The sequence below is a fragment of the Dermacentor silvarum genome, chromosome 5, assembly GCF_013339745.2.
Source record: "Dermacentor silvarum isolate Dsil-2018 chromosome 5, BIME_Dsil_1.4, whole genome shotgun sequence".
NCBI classification, from domain to species: Eukaryota; Metazoa; Arthropoda; class Arachnida; order Ixodida; family Ixodidae; genus Dermacentor; species Dermacentor silvarum.
Genome location: NC_051158.1, coordinates 92,186,011 through 92,212,864, shown reverse-complemented (window position 1 = coordinate 92,212,864; position 26,854 = coordinate 92,186,011). Strand labels below are relative to the sequence as shown.

General features: G+C 46.5%; 1 protein-coding gene across 1 annotated transcript; it reads left to right on the top strand.

Annotated features, from left to right (window-relative positions):
- The first annotated feature begins 330 nt into the window (after positions 1–330).
- Positions 331–25,471, top strand: LOC119453595 (uncharacterized). The gene is made up of 8 exons (XM_037715648.2): positions 331–702; positions 1,649–1,892; positions 6,168–6,400; positions 11,889–12,008; positions 17,654–17,875; positions 19,598–19,777; positions 23,857–23,958; positions 25,300–25,471. Exons 1-8 carry the CDS (start codon positions 541–543, stop codon positions 25,441–25,443), a joined length of 1,407 nt encoding a protein of 468 aa, XP_037571576.1. The 5' UTR covers positions 331–540; the 3' UTR covers positions 25,444–25,471.
- The last annotated feature ends 1,383 nt before the right edge of the window (positions 25,472–26,854 follow it).

Sequence of the window (26,854 nt, the reverse complement as noted above, 5' to 3'; positions counted from 1 at the left end):
CATGAACTTCAAAATTAAATTAAAATACGTTCTAAGCTACATGTACTATATGCTTTGCAGATGACACCTTGGTGTTTACCTAAGTGTATTACAGCAGTGGAATCTCCCCCTCCCACCCGGGGAAAATGTCTTTCACAGGCTGTCCAGCGACGCCAGTCCCTACACCAAGGAAAGCGGCCCATTGTTCCCGTCCTTGTAGCCGTGCCAGTTTCGTCCAAGCAAATCGCGAAGAGAATGAAAAATAAAGGAATTTCTTAAGGGCATCGAAAACAAATCACGCTGCCATAAATAATCGTTATCATTACCAAAGTTACCGCCATCGCCATTGACATCGGCATTGTTTACATGGCGGCCTTCGCGAAACAGTTGCCGTTTACGTTCGCGTGTGTGCCTCGAGCGTTTTCGCGGTTATGTGGTGCCGCCAGCGTCCCGTCAAGATTATCGACTGCATCTGACACGGCGAAGCACTGTGCGACCGTTGCTGACGGACGACAACGCGCGTACGTCGCTCGGCCGACCACAAGACGTTAAGCGACGACGATGCCGACTGCCGCGATTGAACCGCGAAAACTCAAAGCCGTCGTCGCCGTGCTTAGCATCGTGGTGAACGACTACCTGAGCAATGTGAACACTCTCCTGCAGGCGGTGCAGCGGCAGCGGAAGTTGCTCCACATTCTGGCTGCGATTCGGCAAAAGAAAAGGGTGACAAACTTTCTCAATCTCCTACGCGTAACGGTTTACGTTGTCGTGAACGGCCATTTCTCATCTGATCCGCTGGAAGCCGTCCAGTTAGCTGCGACGTTGTACGGCGGAAACTGTGGTTGTGTGCGCATCGATTTGAAACTGAATGCAGAGCGTACAGAAAGCAGTCAATGGGACGTATTGTCGGACGATCACTTTCGCGTGACGTAGTGCACGGCGCGTTGCATGACACGAGCGGTTTTGCTCAGCCAGCCAATCAGCGCGCACTGAACGTGATATTTCGGAAAGTGACCGTCCGAAAATACTTCCCAAGGAGCATAATTACCTGCGCTACAGATACAGAAAGGGCGATAAATTAATTATACAACCGTCGGACTACGCGAAGACAGTTGCAGTCTAGCGTTTGTCCAGTACTTCTATTCGTGGTCCTGCCGTGTAGCGCTTGTTATAAATAATACTTGTTTAACCAACTATCCCGCCTTAACAGTTTTATTAGCTAACCTGCACAAAAATTTACATTCATACGGAAAAAAAAACTAAACACACACACACACAGAAGAGCGCAGCTTTTGACCTCGTGCGAATTTCTCCAGTGGTTAGCTAACATGGATTTCTAATTCGAATTCACCCAGTACAGCATTTTAATGAAGTTACAGCGTTAATTGAGCCTGGGATGGTTTGGTGCACTTTGGGAAGCGTGGCATTTGTGAAACAGCCACCTGACCTCCAGAAAAGGACGCCAACAGATAATGCATTACTATTACGTGTGCGCGCATTGAGTCACCGAAAAGGCTTCAGCGCGTGCCAGAAACCCGTTCGTCAGAACTGTTTCTAATTTCCGGGTTACTTTTGCCACAATCTCGTTGACAGCAGAACATGCTTTACGCAAACGTGGCGAGTTTTGCAACTGCACCCTCACTAATCCGGACGCATTTGTGTCGCGCAGGAGAGACCGACCACGCTTCCTCGTGTTCCCGTCAACTGCTGTCCCGCCGTGCGCACCCTGCTGCTCGACTACCTTCACAACGAGACGCTGGCCTTCGAGCGTTACTTCCGGATCAGCCGCGGCACCTTCCGGCGCATTTCGTCCATCTTCACGCGGCCCAGGGTGTCGGGCTGGGCGCGCGAGCTCGAGCTGCTCATCTTCCTTCACTGGCTCGCCGTGGGGACGTCCTACCGCGCCATTGCCAGTCAGTCGCTGCCTTTGCTTAATCCCCCATAACCTGAGCGGGACTTGCCCTACGAATTTGCAATCTAAACGGGTTTGACACGTCAGACTCGTCCGCACTGCAATTTCCATTTCTTCAATCGCCTCGAAAGAGTTGCACATCTGCTCATCTCAGCGCCTACTGCCTAGTTTGTCCATTCGTGCATATTGCTTTGTATTTTGTGTTTGTTTTGCTGTTATGCATTTAGAGAACATTATCCAAGACATTTACGTAATGTGCGAGAAACACAATTTGTTATTCATTGTCTTCATTGTGTACAAGAAATATAACATATTACAAGCACTTAATGCACTTCATCTTCCTCGTCTGTACATGTTCATCATCATCTAATCTCGTCGGCTTCTTCGCTAGGCACCGCTTGTGCTTAAAGAATAAAGAGCGCCGGTTGCCGCTTGAAAAACAATCTTACATTAGCAGTGGATTTTCAATTTGTTTAATTAGCACGTTTGTGCAAACTCTCTGAGAAGTAACAAAAAATTTCTGGAAGATTTTTTGTGGTTTCCACCACAAATTTTGGGACTTGAACGGTAAAAGGAATACTTACACTTTAATATGATGGCTGAAGCTCATCTCGAAATGCGACCCTGGTGTCGTCGTCGTTATTGTAGTGTCACGACAAAGCGAAATTTGCCGACGTCGTGAAGCAACAGAACTACGTATGATGACATCGCGCATAAAATACAGCCAAAGTGCTGCACGCATTATCTTCTAGCTGTGCTTGCATGTAGCAGCTGCAGTGATCGCAGGCACAGAGTGAGCCATGTCATGACATCGTGACACACCCACTACCAGAGTGCCAAAACCTAAACATTTTTTTTTAATAAGTATTATATGTAATAAATAATTTATGGCTCTCTGATGCTTTCCAGTATTATTCTTAGCGTTTAGACCCCCACCTAAATGAGTACCGATATGATACTTTCGACTGTTCCTTTTGTTTATTTATTTTGGGTTAAATGAAGGTCTGGTACCTATCAACTCCAGAAAAAACACTGACAAGTCTCAGAACGCCCTAAGTAGTTTCATATAATAGCTTTTCTACAGCCATTTTAGTTTCTACGGTGTTTCTACGGCGGAAGGTGGTCCCATGGGAGCAGGATATTACAAGGTTTTGGCACTTGCTGCATCCTGCTTGGTCGCCTCCTATATCTGCTCATGAGGGTGAATGTAGCAGCATAGCAGATGACCGATAAAGGGTCAAAACCTTGCAATGTCGTGCTCCCACGTTGCAACCACCTTTTGCTTCACAATGTCACGACGCAATAGAATGGAAACCGGAACTGGCTGTAGACAAGCTATTATATTACATTTATTTAGGGTACTCTGAGACTTGCGAGTATTTTCTCTAGGCTTTAGAGGTCCCGGACCTTTACATAATGCCAAAATTGAGGAGTTGAAAATATCATCTCAATACTACTTTAAGTTCAGTACCTGAGTGTACCCTTCTGGCTGCCAACACACACTCCTGGTCCAAGAATTCAAGAACCTTGAACGATGTAAAAATACAGGAACCTCTGAGCTCTGATTCAGAAGACTTCGATATTAGTTACGAGGTGTCTCCAATGATGTATAGGCTATTTTGCCTGAGGAATAATAAGTATCCCAATTAATATCATTCATTTCCAGATCTAGAAACTCTCTTAAATGGTCAATTTCATATCACCAATGAATAGTATTTTGATTTAAAGCCTGTTGATGTGTTACTTAAACAAAAATTCACTTTGTTGCACTTCGGAAGGACACCCGGCACCTGAAAAGTTACGCAATAGTTTTCCAATATGACACACTCTGTACTTTTCCGCCAAGAGCACTATGTGCCCAACGATGCGTCCCACAACTTTAAAGGGACCCTGAAACGATTTTGACGATCTTGTACAAACGTACTGAGTCGTTAGAGAAGGTCTTTCTGATCATAATTGACGCATCTAAGTGCTCCACGTAAAGCGTGTAATTTATTATACGGTTTTAAAGAGGTACATCGCTACCGATCGCAGCACGCCAATCTGCTGAGTTTTGTGACCAAATGACAGGATTTGACCATAACGCGTCACTAGGCACACCGTCACTGGGTTATCCGATTATCTGCACAGGGCGCGTCATTGATAATTTTTCCAACATTATGGTGAACAAATGTTGTTCGTAATAGTTTAGATGTTAGTTAATTTGTTTCTATAAAAAGAAAGTAACAGAAAGAGAATGCACAAGGACATGTGTCACTACACAAAAAGCACTTTCGGCCCACAAGTGTCGCCTGCGTGTGTTAAAACGTGCTCCGTGTTGACGAGAGCTGCGCGGTCAGTGTTGGTCTTGTTCTTTCTTTTCGCGAACACCGTGGTTCGCCCTTGTTGCGTTGTGGGCTGCAAACGTAGCGATCGGCGACATGTCAAGCTACGACAACGTGCCCCGCTGCAAGGCAGCAGACGAGCAGAGTGGCTGCAGCGCGTCGGACTGTCGGTATCCAAACGGCGCCAGCGTCTACGCATTTCCGGCTGTCACTTCACGTCAAAGGATTGCCACAATAGAGTTTAGCGTGTCCGGTATTCAGGTAAACGAAAGCGCAAGTGTACTACTGGCCGTTTTGCCACGTTTTACGGGATGAACGGAGGCGAAAACATGAACTGCTTGCATGGTGCAACCACCTGGCGGCACAAAGCTCAACCAAACACACAGCTAATATAGCAGTAACCAAGTTTTTTCTATTTTGCTGCTGGCTCAAATTTTTGGCAGGAGGGTAATTTTGAACATGTTGTCTTTTTATGTTTAAAATGTCTTACACGTTGGTTACAGGAATATTAGCTCTGTATTTGGCTGGTTAAGCTCTCTGCCACCAGATGGCTGGACCGTGCATGCCGATCAGGCCGCTCACGTACGCCTACGAAGCTCCTTCATCACAGCGGTATGGAGGGGCAGTTGCCCTCTCGACTCGCTATGGGACAGACGCTCCTTTAGCCACATCGTTCAGGATCTTGAAGTCACGCCTCGGCCTGTTCGTCAAAACACCCAGCTCGTCTGTGGTTACCGGAATACTGGACACGCTCGGCGCTGTGACAGAACGCTCGCAACGCACGCTGCTTGATCGCTCTCGCTGGGGATCGACGGCTGCGCGGCTAGCGGAGAGGTTGGAGAGCCTTCGCGCGCTGGCTCCAAGACTACCGGAAGTAGACGACAACACGTCACAACATGACGTAGAGCCAGCGAAGGCGGAGCTTAGCCCCGACCACTCGGCGAACGAGTTGAGGAGTAAATGCATGGCTAGGGGAGGAGGGTAACTTGTAATTGTCCGTAGCTCTCTTAATATGAGACGCTTCACTTAAATTGTGACGCGAATGTTTTACTGTAGCTGCACCCTACGGGTCTACAAAATTTGTCCAAACTGTTTTAGGGACCCTTTAAGAAATAGAAATACACACAGGATCAGTGACAATTGTCATTGTGTTTACTCTTTAAAGGGCGTAAAATTCTTAAGGGTGCTCGCAGAAGGCTAAACAGTGGCTTCAAATATTTTCTGTTTGATTATAAAAGGCAGACAAATATAGTAAGACATCATTATAACGAAGTTGAAGGGTGATCCTGAATTACTTCGCTATATGCATTATTTGGATATATATGTACTGCACTATGGATCTCTATAGGGGTTTCAAGGGAAATTTCACTTCATTATATCCATTACTTCGTTTCATCCAGTTTCATCACAACGAGGTTTGACTGTATTATGTATTCGTATACAGCTTATGTGAAATTGCTGTGGTGTTAATGTGATTTTTGAAAATGTGATGTTCAGAAGTTGCTATAATTCAGAGTGTGAAACAAATCGATTTTGTCCGCTTAAAATGACCCAATCCATGCAGTTTGAGGAGCTGTTATGTGATCTTTTGTAGCAGAGTTACGAATTTATGGACTCAATGCTTAATTATTAATCTTTCGGTTTTTGGCAGTATCTATAAACAAGGAATTGGTGACTTAAATGTATTTCTCCTAGCAGTCGTAGATCTAGCTTTCTTAAGTTTTATTTTAGTGTAGAAATCTTCATCAAAATTGGTCGAGTCAGTGGGTGCCAAGCAAAGTGACTTCCTCATTTCTGTTTATTTAGGTAGGAGTCGCCTAGGTGAAAGTTCCTCATTAACTTTTCAAGTAAATTTTATTAATCTTTTGTATTTGGCGTTATGAATCTCGAACTGTCGCCATCGGTTCAGCGGTCGCGCATGCATCAAACGAGGCGTTCCTGGTTCCACGCAGACACTTTTGGCATACCGCGCTCGACTATTCACGGCGTGGTGTACCGCTACGTGAACAACTTTGCCAGCCAGCTCAGCATGCTGATCCAGCCACCCCAGACCGAGGCAAAGTTGCGCGCCGTGGCCGAGGGTTTCTCAGAGCTATGCTCCAGCGAAAGCTTCGGCGCTGCCGCGGGAGTGATCGACACTTGCTGCATCACGACAGCTTTGGGCGAGACCTCTGTTCTTGTGCAGGTGAGCAAAACATTCCACAACTGCGAAGCAAAAGCAATGCAAATGGCATGCGAGAAATGCGAACTAAAAAAAAACATACTATGCTGAAATGTATGCGTAGCGAACCTTAAGTGAAGTGGTTGATTAAATGCTCTACAACTATCGGTGGTGCTTACAATTGTGTTTGATTTCGTCCTATGCAACGTGTAATCTCATGAAATGTTTTATGTTTATGCACCACAATGTTCACGACTTCATTGCAGTTGTTTTTGATCTGCAGTGCTTCGTACGAGATAACTACTTCATATATTACAACTGCATGCGCCGTGCCGCCGCTCGACCACTTTTCCATATTCTGAAAGTGCGCTTCTCCTATGAGCTTCTTGTTGGTTTTTTCTCTATTTCGTCATGGTTTCGAAGTGTGCTGCCATATTCCATTATTCCACAGAAATTCAGATTGGCCTGCTCCAAGTTGCTCCAACATGAAATTTACTCTGCTCCAAACTGTTCGAGAACGCAATTTTACTTGCTCCAAAAATTGCTCCAAAATTGCTCCAAAAATTGCTCCAGAAATGACTTTGGGCAGTCCCACCCCTGCAGGAATGCACAAGAGTGGTGGCCTTGCACTACAGCACGAATATCTGAGTGAAGAATTGCTGCTGTAGTGGCGTACAAAGTCCGAGAGAGCCACCCGGTCTTCACATCTGCGGACGCACGCTCATCGCACGGCGCAAGCACACCCATGAAGGGGGCACGTTCCGCAGTGTGCTAACAAAAACCCGCACTGATCAAGCCCAGAGAGTAAATGTGCTTCTAGAAATATACAACAGATTGAAAAACTACCTCAAAGCTCACCAACTTCACATTACTGCGCGCATCCAAAAGGAAATAGTATAGGTATGTCCATGATATGGCAGGACAGAAACGTAAAAACATACCTCTACATCAGTGCATACCTGCCAAGTCTCCCGGATTACCCGAGAGACTCCCGGATTTAAACCATTCCTTCCGGTTGTACGGTTGACGGGAAAATTTCCCTGAAATTGCTGTTGTGTCCTGTTCCCACATCTAACGCTTTGTCAGGCCACATTGGCAAAAAAAAAATCCAACCCAATCTAATCCAGTTAGAGGTTCATCGCACAAAATTAAGGAAGTAGTATGGAAACCCTATACATGCGTGATTTCGTTAAACGCAGAACCACTTCTTACGCTGACGGGGTTGTTGGGTGCCCTAGTAGTCCTAGTCTCCTTAAGCTAGCCAGCGAATGCCGCCTTCCGCAACTAGCAACACTAGACTCTCCATCGTTCTCCTCTGCGTCAGCCGCTCTTGCATTGCATAGGCCTACGGTCAGCCATGGCTTTAAAAGCAAGGAGCGCTAGCGCAAAAAGTATCTTCAAGTATTTTTAATGTAGTGCTCAGCCGAAGTGACGCTGGGTATTTTGTTGATATGAGAGAGCAATGCAGAGTAGAGCACTGCACGGGCCTGATTTTTCGGCCCGAGCGCGGCCCGGGCCTGCTTTACAAGGCCCGAGCCCAGCCCAGGCGTACATGACCGAGACCAGCCCGGACCCGGCCCGGGCCCGTGGTTCCAAGCCAGGGCCCGACCCGGGCCCGTGTTACTGAGCCCGGGCCCAGCCCGGTCCCGGGCGTTCATTACTAAGCTTAGCTAGGGCCCGCGTGTGCATGACCAGGCCCGGCCTGTAAGAAAAAAAAAAATCTTTTTTTACTTACAGATTGTACCGTATCTGTCAGCCTCACCTTCTCGAGGTTTAATCAGCTGCAGTATATAAGCAATAAAAGGCCGAAATGTTTGTTTCTCCCACGGGACCATCAGTAATCCGGCCCATTGCCTGTGCTACTATTTTTCTGGTGGTGCGCATGCACTTACCTCGATTTGTACAATATGGTTTTATGATGTCATTTAGCATGCAAATATACAGGGCTTTTCATTTTAGCTGAACCAAATTTTTAAAGATTGCCTGTGGCAGATAGCACAGTTATAATCCTTGATCTAAACTACTCGATGAGGCGGCCATTACTTCCACGAGAAATCAAAACGCCTAATTGAAGAATTACCATAATTACACTAATTAACCTTTTAATTAATTATTTTATGGCACATCTTTCACTCTACGAATTATAGCCGCCGAGTTCGCAAGGCGTATTCACTTGGAATGAATTCTCAGGACTAAACCAGTTTCGACATAATAATTTTACATCATGAAATCAAACCACCTCGCCCACCTTCCTATGCACAGTTTAGGAGCCGTCAGAATCGGAGCTCTCTGCGACTGCACGGCGCCGTGGGCCGATCCTGTGGTATGGCCGGCTTTGCTTACCTTGATTTGCTACCTTTAATTTTTGTTATGGCCACTTCCTATATGCAACACAACAGCGCACACCTGACTAGCAAGCCACACCACAGTATTTTGCTCAATAAAGACTTTAATCTCTCTCTCTCCCTTCCACTTCTGGGAGACGATGAGCGCTAAGGCGCAGTACGCTCGCTTTTGATATGCGCTTTTTTTTGCTAAATATTTCGATGACAGTATGGATGGATAGATGAATGAGGCTGAACACTTTAAATCGGGCGGTGGCACACGCCACCTAGCCTTGACTATTAACATATTTTGTACTGTGTGTAGGGTGAACTTTCACCCTTGCCTTGATTTTAGCCACCAATCAGATAACCTCCGTTTGGTTATTTCTACCCGCTTAAAGTCCATTTTGCCTCCACTGTCCCTAAACACCAATGCTTTGAAAAAATCAGCCCCGTTACTTTGCACTGTAGGGTTAAGGCCTTTACAGAAAAGTATGAGGTGTTCAGCCGTTCCTCTTCTTCTCCACACGCACAGCACAACGTGTCTATACCTTGGTACTTGACTCGGTACATCTTAGTCCGCAATACTCCCGTCCTGGCTTCAAACAACCAAGAGCTTCCCCTAGAATTATAATAGATATTTTGTTTCGCAATTTCTGGCTTAAAAGTTCTGTATATTCCCAGTGCTGATTTCATCTGCATCCTTGTTTTCCACAGACCCCTTCCTGTTTCTTTAACCTTTTTCTTAACCGCTGCTTCTTGGTTTGCACCCCTCCTGTAGTCCAAATATTTGATTGACAATTTTCTGGTCCGCTTCCTCCATTTTGTGTCAACATTCCTCATGTACAAATAACTGAAAACTCTCCTTGCGCACTGCTTTTCCACCATTTCTCTCAATCGCTCTTCAAATTCTATCTTGCTGCTAGCTTCCCTGCCCTCGAATGACGTCCATTCCATGTCACCCACAGGGTGACATGGAATGGACGTCATTGATTTGGAATGTAACCGTCATTGATGGAATGTACCCCCTTGATTTGGTGTATTTCCGTGTGCTCCCAAAGCAAGCCTACCTACCCCTCGCTGCTTAACTTCCAACCTTGCTCAAACCTCTGATCTCATGCACAGGACCGCATTGCTTAAAGTCAAACCAGGGACCATCATCCCTTTACAAATCCCTCTCACCACTTTGTACCTATTGTAATTCCACAGGGCCATATTTTTTATCACAGCTGCATTCCTGCTAACTTTAGCCGTTGTATATTTTTCATGTTCCGTTAGGTACTCAGGCCCATTGTTTATCCACACTCCAAGACAGTCGCTACCGACTTTAGCACCACCGCACTTCTATCGCGTCATACTGTGAAGTATATGTCTGTAATTAATTATTATTATACTGTGATATTTTTGGCGTAGGGTTAAATTTAGGGTAATAAAAAAAGTTGTGTAGGGTAAAGTAGGGTAATTTTGACTGTGACATAGGATATTTCCCAAAATTTGGTTGGCAGCACTGTGACTGCGTAGTCACCATCCATGATCGTCTCGATAGCGGCTGCGATTACGTCCGTAGCGGTTGCGGCAAACAGTAGTTTCGTTTTGACTCGGTACACACGTCGGCCGCATGCCTTCATAACTCGGTAGTCGCCATGCATGATCGCGTCGATATCGACCACGGTTTCGTCCGCAGTTGCAGCAAACAGTAGTTTCGGTTTGACTCTGCGTGCGTCGGCCGCGCGCCTTCAGAACCGCAAGGTCGCCGTGCATGATCGCGTTGACAACGGCCGCGGTTGCGGCAAACAATAGTTTCGTTTTTACTCAGTGCAAAGCTTTCGAGAATAAAGAGCACCGTCTACATCCCGATGGGCAGCGACCCGGCGACATTGGTGAAAAAATAAACGGGATGCGCGCGCGCTAGTGAAAAGCACGTCTCAGACGAAGACGCGCGCCGTGGCCGCGATGTGAAAGAAGTCACGAGACCTTCGCCGCTGCAAGCTCTAATCAGTCGTGAGATGACGAGAATTGCAGCTTCCGCATTGCGTTTATGCAAAATAAAAACATAATTTGCTGATTCATACTGCAAATAAGAGCGTGTTGACGTAGTAAGCATTTGTTTATTGTTTTCTTGATACCCTCGATAATTCGACATTCGGTTAATTCGGACATTTTTTTTTGGTCCCGTGAAATCTGCATTAACAAGCTTTTATTGTATGGGCTTTGCATTAAGTTTTCCACACCTAAATCATAATTTGTAGGTATCAAGCTCACCGTATCAAAAATAATTTGTTAAGCTTTTGGGGATTAACTTGGTTTTTGATGTTTTATTTTGTCATCGTTGTTTCCTTAGCATCACAAGTCGCAAGAGTTGCTCTGAAGTATATGCATATTTTTCTCATTAGGAGGTGACCATGTTTAGCCTTGCTCCACGAAAATATCACTGAGGCGAAAATGTGCCCATCCTGGACTTCGTTCTGGCGGTAATTTTGATGCATGAAGCTCTATGCAACACAGACGGGGAATAACGAAGACATTGTTGAACCAGAATTCGTAATGAAGAGATTAAACTGTGCAACAATGGAGTGCGTAAGCATAGCACTACCATCTTACCATTACAGGCTGCCGCAACTGCGCATGCACAATTCACCAGGATGGCTCCCAACAGTTATCGTGGTTGTGTAACACCATGGCAGTGCCCAGGCTTCTCGCTTCGGTCCTAACACACCTGGATTACTTGATTACTTTATCTCCCTTGTGACGGCAAAAAAGTATGTGGTAAAACCAGCCATTGCTTAGTCTTATCTCACGCTGAGGACAAAGTATAAGTGATGTTTTGTCATTAATATTGAGATCACATGTTTGTTTCAACCTATAGAGATGGCACCAAGGCAGGAAACTATGTTTACTTCCGCCTAACAGTTGGCGCCACATCATTTAGCGTTGAACAATGCTGTGGTGCCTTCTGGTGAGTGGAAATTGACGCACTCTCACGCCTCGCCGCCATATACCAGAGCTAAGTAAACTCCACGCATACACTGGCGTAGGAGCCAGTATCGGTAATAGTAACAGCAAAGTGGTAATGCTGTGCTAGAACCCTACAATTTCAGCGCGCCCAGAATGCTCTTCTGCCACGGTTATCCGCGAGCTGATTCAGAGGTAGCACCATCCATTGCTCTCTGATTGGCCCCTTGTTGCAGGCCCTGTGTGACTCCCGTGGCCACTTCCTTGACTTCTCCGTGGGATACCCTGCAAACATGGAGCCGGTCGACGTCTTCCGGGCCAGTCCACTTTATGAGAAAGCCAGCTACCCACCACAGGTGAATAGCTGATACGTGCAGGCAGCAGTGCACATCCGGTGCATATGTGCTGCTCAACACGATCCCAAAAGCCACCTTATGCTGAACTGGCGAACTGTGTAGGTGATGGCACAAGTGATTCGAACAGGACAGATGCACTGTTCTCAACATCTGTGCTGTTTGCTACGTGAACGTACAACAATATCACACAAGTCATTTAAAGGGCCCCTAAACCACCCAGAGGTCGAAATTTAGTTGTGGTGTTGCAGTTGTGCACGAGTCTACAAACAAACACGTAGCCGCGAGAATTTTTCGAAATGTTGCCGTAATAGCGGAGGTGCACGGCATTTGATGATGGAAACACGGCCCTCGCTCTTTTAGCTCTTTCCTTCGCTACTCTCCTCGTCGGCTGGTCTCTCCTCCTCACCGAATGCTCCTCTAAATGTCACGTGACATACGTCATCGCCAAGGCGTTTCTCAAAACACTTTCCACTTCCGGTTAAGGCACCCCCATGCTAGCAGCAAATATATCGACGGTGAACCGGCCTGCAGTGCCGTAGAACGTCTGCCGCGGGAGAGGTGTCCAAAGTATATGGCAGTTCGGCCGGCGCACCGCCCGCAGCACGATCGACGGACCAATCGACAACCGCGAAGCTGCGCACCTTCGCCACCGGCGACGAAAACATCGGCTGCAGCTTCTGTTCCAAGCAAAATAATTTCTGCTAGATAAACCAATTCATAAACTGTGCATTTTATGAAAAACAATATCCACTGTCAGACGTTTAACATGAACGAGAGCTCCGATACTTGTTGAGCTCAGCTGCAGTGTATGGCTACCGACGGGAGATGACCGGCTCGGCTGCGCTCGCATCGCAGCGGACGGCGCCGCTAATATCAGCGTATTTTTCTTCTTTGTGTACAATTATTGCGAAGAGCGATAACAACGGTAAGAAAATATTGTGGCTTGTGAGCGTCGGTAATTTATTACTAAGTGCCGTCCGCTTTAGCTTTGAAGTGAACCCGAAAACGGCCTAGAGATTATATAGGCGCCGTCGAGCGTTCAGCGGCGGCGAGGCTGCCGCACAAATGGGTCCCAGTCTCGTCCTCTCTGCGGCAAGGAAATCCGCTGCCGAACGGTGGCCTGCGAATGGCAAACGGCATGCGGCGAGTTACCGTGCCGGTAATGTCGACGGGCTTTAGCCGTGACTCAGCGCTTCTCGCCTACCTGCTGTTGCTGCCGTGCTGGCCTTCGCTCATGCGAAGCGTGCCGCTATGGGCCCTGTGTTGTGCGCACGTCTAGAAAGGCCAACACTGTCGCACTCTGTTCGCGCATCTAATCAGACTGCTAAGCACGACTGTTGGAACGCAACCAATTTGGCACTTGCGTTGCGGGGTGTATTTACAGATTCACAAATGCGCACAAGCGAGCAACATGACGAGGAAGAGCAAGGAGCGCGCGTACCTGCTAGCAGACTAACCGGAAGTCGCAGGTTCTTGCTCGACCAATCGACATCGTCGCCCCCGTTGACATCACCAGATGCACCCTAGTGACATCACGACGACCGCTGGGGATACCGGAAAGGCTCGGAGAGAAGCACGACATTGTTTTTTTATTTTGCAGTCCGCCCGCGGCGCATAGCACTGCAGCGTTTGGCATCGTTGATTGTGACGGCATTCTGAACTCAATGCACGTGTTTACTTGAAATCTTTAAAAAATATCGAAGGTGGTTTAGGGGCCCTTTAAAGCCAGATATACTCCGTTTCACACTTAAATAACACTGCGGAAGCTGTGCAATCATAGCATTCTCACTCCGCGGAATTCGCAGTGCCGTTGATTTTGACCTGCCACACTTTCCATGGAATAACTACTTTGTATATTACAACTACAACTTGTGGGCGTAAGGTTACGTAAAATCGAATATTTATGCTCCTTAGTGTTTCCAGCATGCAATGCACTATGTCTTGGTTGCGAGTGCGAGTGCTGCGCTGTGGCCTTAGGTTGCGTAAACATGCCACTCCACTAGTTTGGTGATGAATAGGTTGAGATCTCTGACACCTTCCGTGTGATAATTACATCATACGTGATGTACTATCTTTTGGTCGCGAATACGAAACGTGAGAGAAATAGCTCTAGCCTTCATAGCGTTGCCTGCTATGTATGAAGCGGCGCAGAGCACAGCTGAGAACACTCAATGCTAGTCGCATTATGCGATCCACAATAACTGGAGCCGCGCTGACAGCCATGCACAGCCACGGCCACACTAGAAACGGAGATGCATGTCAGCCTGCCCCCCCCCCCTTTCCCCTTGCTCACGCAGGAAAACACTCAACTGGCCTTGAAAACTCATCATACCACCGCCCTTCTCAACTCACCCTCGCATGGTTTCACTCGCAACCAAAACATATAGCACACGAGGCACGATAGCATCTTATCGCACTTATACTTTACACGGAATATGATGCTGCTCCGCTTCAGCGGTCGTTCTCGGTTGCACGACGTGTGATTTTAGAGGTGCGTCCATAAGCAGCCACTTGTAATTCAACTATTTGACCATCTGCATCCACGAAAGTTTCCATTTATTGTCTCGGTATGCCTTCGCAGCAGTGGTGAAATTTCATTATGTTAAAATTGTGTGTAAACACTCTGCTATATTGAGGTTCTAAATACATGGTGTTCTATGGACAAGAATTTAGATGAAGTTAAATATGCAGTCAGACCTCGATTAAAGGGATACGGACGCAAAATCTGAAAATTTTACGAAAATGCTGAAAATGAATCCTCAGTGTGTGATTACAGCGAAAAGAAGTAGTCACTTAGCTCATTTTTGAGCCGATGGCTTTATTTTTGGCGTTATTGTGAGTGCGCGCCTGGCCTCCCGATCCGCGGGTGTTGGAAGGCGTGACATCACGACACCCTCGTCGGATAGCCAGCCGGCCGGCCACGGTCATTCGTAGCGCGCCCACGCTGCCATCACGAGCATGGATTCGAGTTCTGGTGCCTGTACCAGCGATGAGTACACGTCTGAAGACGAGGACCATTCCAACATGGCAAGAAATACTACCGCTTACGGTTACGAGCCTTCCGCGTCAAGCAACGAAAAAGTGCAGGCGGCCGTGGAAGTGCCGGTCAGGTTTTCGCGAACCGTAGCGCAAAGATTTTGCTCTGCACCAGACACTTGTGCAAGAATTATTTGTCATTTCCTCGCAGGCGAGGCAGCTGCGGGGTACTTTAGCACTGCGTGGATGACCGAATAGTAGCTTGTGCCGTCGGTGTGAGCAACTGCTGTGAGGTATCAGTACCTCCGAGACTCACGGCCATTTCACCAGCCGCCCGACAGATGGCAGCACCTGTCTGGCGTTCTCACCAGTTTTCCCCGCTTTTAGCCTGTGGAGAAGCAGAGCTGTGTGTGTCTGCCCTGCTGCCATGTAGGACTGATCATGTGAGTCGCACTCGCGCTCGCCAGCCTTGTATTGTTTTCCTATGCTTTGCCAACATTTTTAAAGACATTACTGCCTTCGTGCCCAGCCTCGGGCATCTCGCCCCAGACTCGCCCTCACACTGGTCAAGAAGGCTGCAAGTGAACAAAAACATTACCGACATCTTTTCGCCTCCTCTTTTCAAATGCGCCGCTGATCATTTCTGTCTTGCGTTTTCGTGAGAAGACCGATGGCACAGCGTCGGGCTGCATTGCCTTTTGAGCGGCATGCCGAGGCTTTTCAGCACAGCCGGGCTGGTCACATAATCATCGTCGACGAAGTGGTCCGCGCAAATGAATTCATTTTTTAGAGGTCTCCAGGCTGGGCGTGATGGCTGACAGGCAGGTATCCAAAGTTTACGCACCTTCTCGTCTCTGGGAAATGTGTGCAACGGCTTGTCACAACCGACAATGCTGTTCAGCAATGTCTGGGCATTTCCTTCCGCCGCGACGAACGCGTCAATACCGAGCGACGACCACGGGAAGGCGCGTGTAAGACGCACCACCTGCGTGGAGCACTGACGGGGATAATGTTTCAGGCGGACCATGTGCAAAGATCGCCGAAAGGGGTTAAACAAACGCTGCAAGGGACTGACACCCCCTGAAACACTGCGACGGCTGTGGCCGACCTTGGCCACGCGCGCGGTTGAGTGTTGTGACGCTAAATTTCAGCTTCTGCCGGTGGCCACTTGGAGGCAAGGTGCAACAGAAAATCAAAAAAAAAAAGATGTTTCTCGTTCTTTTTTTCAAAACAGCTTGTTGTATTCATCATTTTCAACAGTTCAACTTTTGTTCCGACGCAAAAAACCACCCGCCAACTTTTGTGTCCGTATCCCTTTAACGAACCTCAATTTAACGAAGTTCACGATGTAACAAACTATTTTCATTTCCCGATCTTAGTTGCATAGAAAACCGTGTATTAACAAAGTAACTTTATGACACGGTTTCGATTTAACAAAGTTTTCAGCCATTTCAAGCATGTACTTAGAGCCTGTGTGTATGGCAGTAAATCTAGCAAAAGACTATGTCGGCCAAGGCAAAAGCTATTTCAAGCGTCCTTCTGCATGAAAAGTTCGAGCAGAAAAATCGCTGTCAAAGCGCACACGCCGTTTCGCAGTAGGCAGGAAACACCGCGGCGCCATTTGTCGAGTGGGTAAACAAACAACTTACAGAAACACGAGAGCTGACGATTCCTTGTGCAAAAGTGAACGAATGGTAACGTGTTTATTTTTAAAAAATTTTAATTTGCACTAAATATAACTGCACGAGCATTTATTTGCATTCTGTGCCCATCAGAACGCGGCTGCCGTGGATAGCTACAGAACCCACAATCCCGTGACGCGCTGGGGGAGGGGGGGGGGGTAGGAAGGCGTGCCTATCTGCCTTCGCCTCCTTGCCGCATTCATGCACGAGCCAAGTGCCATATCTTGGAGGTAATCTCTCTGCTGCAAGTACGAAGGCCGGTGCCGAAGTGGTTGGGGCCTTCACGCTCATTTTGTTGTTAGCGCATCTAGTGTTGGCGGTCGCATAATCTCAAGTTTCCAAGACACAGTGCTAAGCGCTCGCTCACGCTGTGACTTCGAGTTCGTGGTTATCGAGTGAGATCTGTTAATGTATGCCTGGGCGCATGTGGCACCGATAAAACAACGAATCTTACTTCGTGTAGTTGTCTCTTCGTTGTCACGATTAATTCTCCGCCTTTCTGGTGAAACTGACTGTCTTTGGGAGGTGGGAGGGGGGGCTCAGAACCGATATCTGTATCTTTTCACACTTTTGTTTTTTAATTTGTGGGTGCTTGCTCCAGGCACTAAGCGTGGTCAGCTATGGTGTCCAAGATTTGTGGCACCGTGCGACGCAACACGTGCAAATCTCGGACGCCGTGAGCCACGTCGATGCATTCCTCTGGGCGCGATCTGCACCGCACGCGCTGGTACTCATAGCCGGGCTATTATGACCTAACCTTCTTTCAATTTGTTTATAAGTGCTTACTTATAAGATGCTATCCACGAGGAATACTCGGGGAATTTGTGAAGTTGTCTTTAATGCGGAAACTTTAAAACCTCGAAGTAATGAAATTCGCAATTTAATTAAGTTTTTCGCTGCAGGTACAACTTCATTATATCTAGGTTTAACTGTACCAAATTATGTAGAGTTCCAAAGCAATCTCGGTTTCTCTTATGCACTATTCAGGGATACTTTCTGATTGGGGGAGAAGGCTACCCGTGCCTGATGGAACCCTTGACGGTGTTGTCGCCCTTCCGCAAGCCCCTCCAAGACGAAGCTGAAGCCAGCTTCAACGCCATCTGCAACCGAGCTTTGACGGTGCTGCACGATGCACTCACCCAAATAACGGGCCGGTGGAGGCTCGTGTTCGAGAGGCGCCTGCAGACAGTCAGACAGCGCACAGCAAAGGTACGCAGAAACCCGTAGTGCATGAGCGTGGGCATGACAGGTTGAAGGTGCATGCCATAGAGTTTCCTAAAATAATTACTAGAGGGATAACTCTGGCGGTGCAATCATTTCTACCACCATGGGAATGATTGTTAGTACATGGATTTGTCTGGTATTCGTGCTTGTGGATTCAGATGCTCCTGTGGCTTTGTTTATTATGTTCTACCTGCCTTTCATTGGCCTAAATTTCAAAGCAATCTGTACTTTTTTGAAATGCAGAAGGCAGTAGGACTCTGCAAGCACACATAATCGCTGCTGATTGCAGCGGTTCCATCCTGTCGAGTTACCAAATCAAAACGTGCGTAGTGTCTCAACACACTGGCTTGCTCGTGGGAAATTCGTAAAGGGGTCCGAACCATTTTTTATCGCAGTCGAGAAATGCATTTGACATTAAAATACACTAGTATTTCAGAAATACTTGCAGCAAAAAGTATTTCATTGCGTTCACCAGAAGTGGAGCTATAGATAATCAAAGGTTGCCTTTTATCCTCTTCGTGGTGCTCTCGGTCCTTCTTCAATTGCCTTGCACTTTGAAGGCTACAGCGGTGCTCACAACACTATGCCTACTGAACGTCATCGTGGCACACAATTAGGCGAGGAGAAGGGCTCATTTGAAAAAAAGAGTGTTCAAGGATAAGGTGACTTCACGCTCCACGTAACCTGCACTCGATTGCAAAATTTGGCTGGGATGTTCATAGCAGCGTATGCTATCTGCCGACTGTGTTTTTTTCACTAAGCCCGAGGGGTGGTTCAGGACCCCTTTAAGGGTGTTTTATGCCACTTGTCGACACATGCATCCTTGGCGTAATGGTTTCTATATCGGACTTCTGTGCTGGGAGCCCTGTGTCTGAATTTTATATGTTTATTTATATTCATTTATAATGCATAATTTCATTGCAGATTATTGACTTGGAAAGTCGCAATGCTTTTTATAGCAAGAAGGTCGAAGTTTAGGCAAATCCATATACCATATTTATTCTATTATAAGGCGGTCACGATTGTAAGGTGAGGATGCAGTTCGGGGACCCAAGAAAAAAAAATTTAAGTATGCACACTATTGTAAGGCAATAGAGTATCCAACGAATTATTCAGACTCGGTAGGGATTGCCTGAAATGCTGAATTACAAACACACTCAGAACGCCATATGGCGACCATAAAATGGGGGGGGGGGGAATGGCGCTTCACCATGCAGAGTGCGAGTTATCTGCAAATTTTGCCTTTAGGTGTGGCTTCACGGCATACCGGCACGCGCTGCCGTAAAGCCACACTGTAAGAAATTCACAACGCCATGAAGCCACACCTAAAGGCAAAACTTGCGTATAAGGTGGGGGGGTGACTTTGAGGCTAAGGATTCTGGGTGAAAAAGCTCGCTTTATAGCTCGCCTTATAGCTACAGCAATACAGTGTATTGCTGTAGTGTAATGCACTTCAAATCGTTCCGATCACCAGGCTAGATACTGGCAAAAGCTACCGAGTCGGCAGTTTTCAAAAACGGCGTCGCTGTGCCGCCCTCATCGTCGCACTACTGTCTTCATCATCGTTGCAGTTGTCGTCACATTATCATAAGTGTTGTCATCATGAGGTGGTCATCACACTGTTAAACTGCTTTGCTCAGTAAACGACTTTAGGCTGTCAAAATTACTATGTAAGTCTCTCTGTCATTGGTCGTCCTCCAACCCCAGGTGGTGGCCATCTGTGCCATGATCCACAATCTGTGCGTGGACGAAGGCGACATCTGGTACGACCTGCCAGACGAGCCAACACTGGCCATGGAGCCAGCGGGCGACTTCTCCTGGTGCGTGCCAGGGGATGAGGAACTGGACGACCAAGGTGGCCTCTTCGCACGCACAAACCTAGCACAGGTGGGCCTTCCCTGCTCTCTTGCGTGCCTTTTAATTTTTTTTTTATTTATGGAAATGTTTGAGAGCAGATAAATCGAGTAATAGCACAAGAGACACAACAGACAGAAGGAAACAGCGCTTCGTCCGTTTCCTTCTGTCTGTTCGCTCTCTCGCACTGTTACTCGATTAAACTTCTTCATGTACCAACCAGCCCAAATTAGCATTCAATTGCATGTCAGAGCAGGGGTTCTCTGACTTTCTGACATTGGGGTGGGGGAACATTCCAGCCTTTGCAAATTGCCAAAGGCTGGACTCCACCCTCCCCCCCCCCTCCTCCCCCCCTGTCACCATGCCTCCTATGTGGCTTATCGCAGTAAGGTAAAGGCCATTGTCGGTAGTGGGCAGTTGGTCTTTGTTGTTTTGCCATAGGCTGTATACTTGTGTGCAGAGCCTGTCAATTGATCTAGCAATTCATTGATCATGTGTCACTACACTGCAGTGTGGCGTACGGAAGTGAGATCAAGACAGTGGGCATACTATTAGTGAGCCATTTAAGGGGGGACGTGGGTTCTAAAAACGTTTTCTTTAGTTTTGGTTCTATCTTAACTAAACTTCGCTGTTTAGACCAAATTTTCATGCTGATTTCAAATCTATAATTAGTTTTTTGATAGCTACTCTAGTTCAGAAGGTATTAAAGCCTGGAAATAAATTTCATGAGTACTTCTTACAGGTCTTTTTGGCAATTTCTCCTTGTCAAAGACAAAAAGTAAGAGCATGACTTTAATGCCAAAGACTTGCTCTAGGGGGTGATGCTAGTATTTTTATTTGTTTCAAAGCATTCTAAAGGTAAGAAAGCAGACCAACATTGACTGTGAATATATTTTTCTTATTTTCACTCATTATTACTTTTGATTGGAATTTATAAAATGATGCTAGAGTGACAGAAATAGCATCACACGCTAGATATCACCCGATAGAATACGAATACACTGATACCAAACTTGTTATTGTCACTCCACAACATCATAGAAAAAATCCCAGTAAGACTCAGTGCGGTGTGTAAAAACATCAAACTAAGAAAAACGCATTTGAAGTTTAGACAGCTGCAACTTTTTCTAGAATCCAGCTACAGCAATATTAATGACATCATTTTGTAGCTCTATTCTTCACGAGAATGACTGTACCAAATATATGACTGTACCCTGCCAGAAAACTTGGAAAAGCTTGTTATAAAGCCATGTACTGCCCCTAAACCAGCATGAAAAACTACATTTACCACTTCATGTGCCCGTTCCAGTGGCCTGCAAGCTTAGTGAATACAAAAATTGTATAATAAAGTAGCCTTTTCATAGACAAATAAACGTACACAATGTTCAAGTCAAAAGCACGCATGCATGTAATATTTATTGAATGACCTAAATTGATTATTGTCATTCAACACCACTTTGCTCTACATCATGCCAGGGCTGCATATGCAGGGTCCTTTGCTGGCTTGTGCCGTTTTGAAAGCCTAGCCTTGAGATCATTACTGTCTAGATGCTCATTTTGCGACCTCCGAAGCTGTTGCGACTAGCAGCTTGAATTTCCGCTCCGTTGCGCACTGTGATTCCAGACACTCCTTCAAGATCGCCACACTTCTCGCGCGCTCAGCCGACTCGCCCACTGAATAGTATGCCGTATCAGCGTGGTCTTGGATCCCGCTGGACGCACTGGCTGACGATCCGATGACATCAGATGGGCCGCAGCTATGCCCAGTAGAATCAATGGCGACGTTAACGTGCCGCTTCAGATGCAACAGGTGGTTCCGGCCGTTCCGACCGTTCGGGCAGCGCGCTGAATAGTACGCCATATCAATGCGGTCTTGCGCTGAATAGTATGCCATATCAACGCAGTTTTGGGTGCCACTGGACGTGCTGGCTGATGATCCGATGACATCAGATGGACCGCAGCTATGCCCAGTAGATCAACGGCAACGTTAGATGTGCTGCTTCTGACGCGGTAGTTCTGGCCGTTCGGGCAGTGCGCCTTAGTCCACAATCTTCAGCTGTGTATTCCATGTACGCTATGATTTCTTTCCGTGTGATTAACGCGTCATCTTTGGAAGAGCGCAAGACGAAAAGATGGTGCGTGAGCCGTGTGAACGCAAGCGTAGCAAACGACCACGAGAAACTGGGAGCAACCGAGGACTGATACGGCGGCACACGCAAAGCAAAAATAAAAAGCAAAATGGCTGCCTCGGTGGCCGCGCCAGCCAATGGGAGGCGCAATACGAGGGGGCTCGCCATGCGCGCGCGCGCTCTCCGCCCAATCAGAGGCCCGGAACCACCCTTCAGAAAAGCGGCGAGAGCGGTCGTTCAGCTTGAGTGGCACCATTTTGAGCTGGTGCAAAATGCTCACAAAGAAAACAGCTACAAAACAAACCCAAGATGGCGGCTGCGCCCGCGGGAAGTTTGAACAAATTTTGCCTGCCGCAGGTCGTTTCGTGGCTCCCGTGGCATTTCGAAAGCCGACTTTTTCCTATTTACCGATCGAAATAGGGGTTAATAATTTGAGGGCAGGTTCTTGAAGGCTCAAACATTCCTAAAATGCGTTTTTCCAAAAATCTATTTTTCGGACGTTTTTTTTACCATTCTAGAACCCGCGTCCTCCCTTAAACATGGAATCAGTGCACTGAAGAGAAACACTAAATCAAATTAGAGCAATGAAATATTCTTTCGAAACTATTTCAGCTGATTTTGCGGTGATATGTGGATTATTAGAAGAGCAAATGATGGTGAAAGTTCCATGTCGTAAATTTTGCACTAAGACCCCAAAGCCGGTACATCAGTGTAGCATCACGGAAGTGTTCTCCCATAGTATTTGGGTCATTGTAGCGCAGTAAAAGTTCTGGAGACTTGCCAAGTTTCATCACGGGCTCTGGTTTAGTGCAATGTAGCCCATCTTTGCGGATAAAAATTAGTCTAGGCCCGAGCAGACACCGTCAATTCCATGTCACGGCGAGTTGGCATGAGAACTTCAAGGCAGTGTCACCACCCGTCTTTCGCTTTTGCATCTTTTCTGGCATACCTAGCCTCATCTTGCAATGAGACGAACATTTAATGGGAAGCATTCTTGAAATGTTTAAGCTAGTTTTCTGTAATGGGCATCTGGCCGTCCTTGTGGGCCAATCTTGAAGATAATGCAGTCTAAAAATGTGGTTGTTTTGCATGAGTAGATGCCACTGCGTATGTGCTGCTCTTCAGTGAACCTCTTTAATGCCAACTTGGGTCACTGGGTGTCACAACAACAAATACCATGCCACTGCACTCTGCATCCGTTCGCAACATGTCTCAAAAGCATTGACCGTTCACTGCAGAAGAGTTGTATGATTCATGAGAACCATTCGCTGCCAAAATATGAATGCTTCACATTACGTAGATGTCAACTGCAGTTGAGTGTGCCTAACTTTTAGAGCGAAGCTATATATGGCCAGGTTCTGACTAATAGTGCATGCGTTGACACTTGAATTGACAAAATTGAATCCACAGTAGCCTATGTATGTAGGTTCCTTAACATAAGTGTCAAAACCAGTGATGGACAACCATTACATCACAATCTACCCACCAATCCACCAATTAAGGGGGATGAAGGAGCATTAAATCTGATTAAGGGGGATTAGGGTTGATTAAGGTCGGCTAAGGAGGGCTAGGGTGGATTAAAAGGTCGATTAAGGAGGATTAGGGTTGACTAAGGTGGATGAAGGAGGACTAGAGTGGATTAAGGTAGATTAAGGGCAGTTAAGGAGAATTAAGGTGGATTAGGGTGTCTTTGTCTTGATGCTTTAATTGCATATATATATAGCCATACATATATATAATTTTGTGATTGTTGAATAACATATAACAGCTTTGCTGGTCGTTCTTCTTCACAGAGTGGAAGGGCACTAAATTTTTTGGTGTTGTAGAAGTGTGATGTACTAACACAGCTAAAATTATTTTTCTCTCCAATGGCCCTTTATGGTGTGCGCCAGGGAAAGGTTCACACGGTTTAAATTCATGCTTGAAGTTGTATGTAGCAGTATGCAGTAGCTAAACACGTTTTTTGCTCTTTGTTTTCCACAGGCCCTACTGGCTGAAAATGCCTCATGCCAGGTGCAGCTGGAGCATGACTACTGCGGGCCGGAAGATGTGTCCTTCCCTGAAAACCCTGATGAGACAATAATGGTGTGGAGCTGTTTGGCTTGCTGGAAACGTTCTTGCATAATGCGGGTTTTCGTACGAGTCTTGGAAACTGCTTGTGAGGGCCTCTGTGCTGACCTTCTTGCAGTGCGCCCTAGCACAGCGAAGGCATTGCTTGGTTTGCAAAGAATATCGGAGATCAGTTCCGTAGAATATGGGAACTTCTGTGTATTGTCATTCACCCGACTATAGCACAAAAACGTTTGGTTTTACAGTACGAAAGCCCTCAAACCCTATGTGTTACACTTGGGTGGATGATCTATTTTCTCTTTCGTAAACTTTCCTCCACGTCGGGGACTTCCGCAGAACTGATTTGCCATGTTCAGTGTCCCTTTGCGTCGAGCTGTAGGTCGATTCGGCTTCGCTTTGTTCAGGAGAGGTGCATGGTCTTGTAGTGAAAAATTAAACAGAAATGACTAAGAACAGGGGAGCGATCGTATTATCGAGCGATCAGTTTCGGAGATGCAGACACTTTCACGCGATTTCACCCGACTCAACATCGGACACGTCGACGTATACGGCCGGCCAACGCCAATTCTGGTGTTGTGTCTAGCTCATCAACTTTTCACAGTTCTAGGGAGCTATCAGACGTATACACTGACACATCCGGTGCCGAGTCACGTGAAATCTCATGAAAGCAGTTGCATTCCCGAAAGCGATGGCTTGAGAATAGTACTGCTGCAGAACACACCAACGGCTTCAGAGGAGAAAGCATGCCAAACAGATCGGAGATGTGCTCTCTGTCCTGTTCTAAGCTGTTCTTAAATAATCTTTGTGCTAGAAAACAGTGTTTTAAAGGGACACTAAAGGAAAATGTTAAGTCGAGCTAGATCAATAAATTATTAGTCAAGAAGTCTATCATCGGTTCTGTGTGTCAATGCTATCACTTCATTGTGTAGTAAATTGCCCCCAAGGGTACCGCTGCTGCTCCTCAATTCGAACCGCCACGCCAGATTGGACAAGTTGACGTAATCTCCACATGACCTTTCTCTATGAATCAGCCAGTGCTGACGTCACAGGAGAGGTCATTTTCTTGCATACAAAAGCTCTGTTCTTGCTGCAAATTTGGTATGACAGAAACCTAATCTTGCAATCTAACTCCACTTAATATTTTCTTTTAGTGTGTGGATTGACACAACCCCAAGAAAGCACAACAACTCCCGGAATGAGGGGATGTAAAACATCTAACTTGCATGCTAATCTCCCTATGTAATTGGATCACAGTGAAATTCACTACACTTCTTCACCTCATATTTGCTGTTCATGCCGTCTATCACTTGTACTTGGCTCTTGTACCAAGCAAAGCGTCGGTGTACTTGAATGCAGGAGGTGAGCATGGAAGAGGGCACTATGGGGGTGCAACAACCTGCCGAGGTGGACGGCACCGAGGAGCCACGAGAGGAGGAAGGGGAAACCGAAGAAGCAGTCATGCATCAGGATTACCTAGTCGCCGCCGAATTCACCGTGTGACGAATTAAAAGATCACAATTTGTACAGAGTCAGTGTACTAGTCACTCTTTCACCTGCCGCCTTTTGCAGCTCCTGCGAGGATTGTAGGAGTTGAAAGTTTCACAAGAAGAGTTATGCAATGCACACGGACTGACCCAATGATAGACGAGCGTGTGCTTCTCATATAAGTATTGTTGCTATTATTCGTGCTTGATGATGGTTCGTCAGAGCAGTAAACGTAGTGCATTTTGGACGAGGATAAATAAAGTAGAAACTGGACACATTGGGCACCATGCATGTCTGGTTCGTTCTTTGAATAACAGTGGTGCATTGAGGAATGTCTTTGAAGCCAATGCTTTGTCAAGGAGACTTGTCTCCGTCGAGGCAGCAACTGTTTTCTTTGGCAGCGTTTTTGGGTATGACTAGCTCACCCTTTTTCAATGGGAGAGGAGGAGAGTAAGTTGGTGTAGGGTAGAGTAGGGTAAGGAAAGTCAAAGTGTCAAAAAGAAATAATTCTGTGGAGCATCCATCCTTTACAGATGATTGGCAACATTAATGCGATTAACAATCTATCTTGTGATGAGTGCGCAATTAGCACTGATATGTTCTACATGTTATGATGATTATTATGAAGAGCACATATCGGGGAACCCAAGTTGACATCAAAGAGGTTCACTGAGGAGCGGTACTGCTGTCTGCTATTCTGGGAAGTGAGGATGGCAAAAATTCCACAGACTCAACTGTAGTTGACGTCTAGTAATGCGAAGCATTCGTGACTTACACACAACGGATGTACGAATAGAGTAGCTGTTGTGTAGTAAACGGTTATGTTGTAGACGTTGTAGTGGAGGCTGTAGTGTTTATACAGTCGAACCTCGTTCATTTTCTTAATTTTTTTTTTTTTTGCGCAAACAAACAGGGACGAAGAAAAAGGAGAACACAAGGACTGCACAAGGACTGCTCATCCTTGTGTTCTCCTTTTTCTTCGTCCCTGTTTGTTTGCACAAAAATTTTAAGAAAATGAATCTGTTCCAACTAGGCCAACTCGCAGTTATGCTTCGCACCTCGTTATAATGAAGTTGAAGGGGAGCTGGAATTCGTTGTATTCGTTACTTCGTTATGTCTATTATTGACATTTATTGCAATATATGGCCAATGGGATGCACAAATGTAAGCATGGGAATAAGACGGCGGCTCTGCGGCCTGCAGAACTGCTACACGGCCACGCATGCGATGAAATTTGAATTAAACAACCAAAGAATCTTCGGCCTGTGCAACACGCGACCTAGCACCTGATGCAACAGCCTTTCCAGAGCTGCCTTCTGTTCCATTGTGGTGGTCCTTCGCCTCGGCTTCCCACTAGGCTCGTCGCGATCGAGCAGCACATGGCCCACAACACAGCGCTCGGACTGTGGGATCGAGGAGGCAAGTG

Coding starts and splice junctions, on each gene's coding strand:
- LOC119453595 (XM_037715648.2), top strand. CDS start 541: ATGCCGACTGCCGCGATTGAACCGCGAAAACTCAAAGCCGTCGTCGCC. Junction 12,009..17,653: donor AAGCCAGCTACCCACCACAG/GTGAATAGCTGA, acceptor TGCACTATTCAG/GGATACTTTCTGATTGGGGG. Junction 17,876..19,597: donor TCAGACAGCGCACAGCAAAG/GTACGCAGAAAC, acceptor CTCCAACCCCAG/GTGGTGGCCATCTGTGCCAT.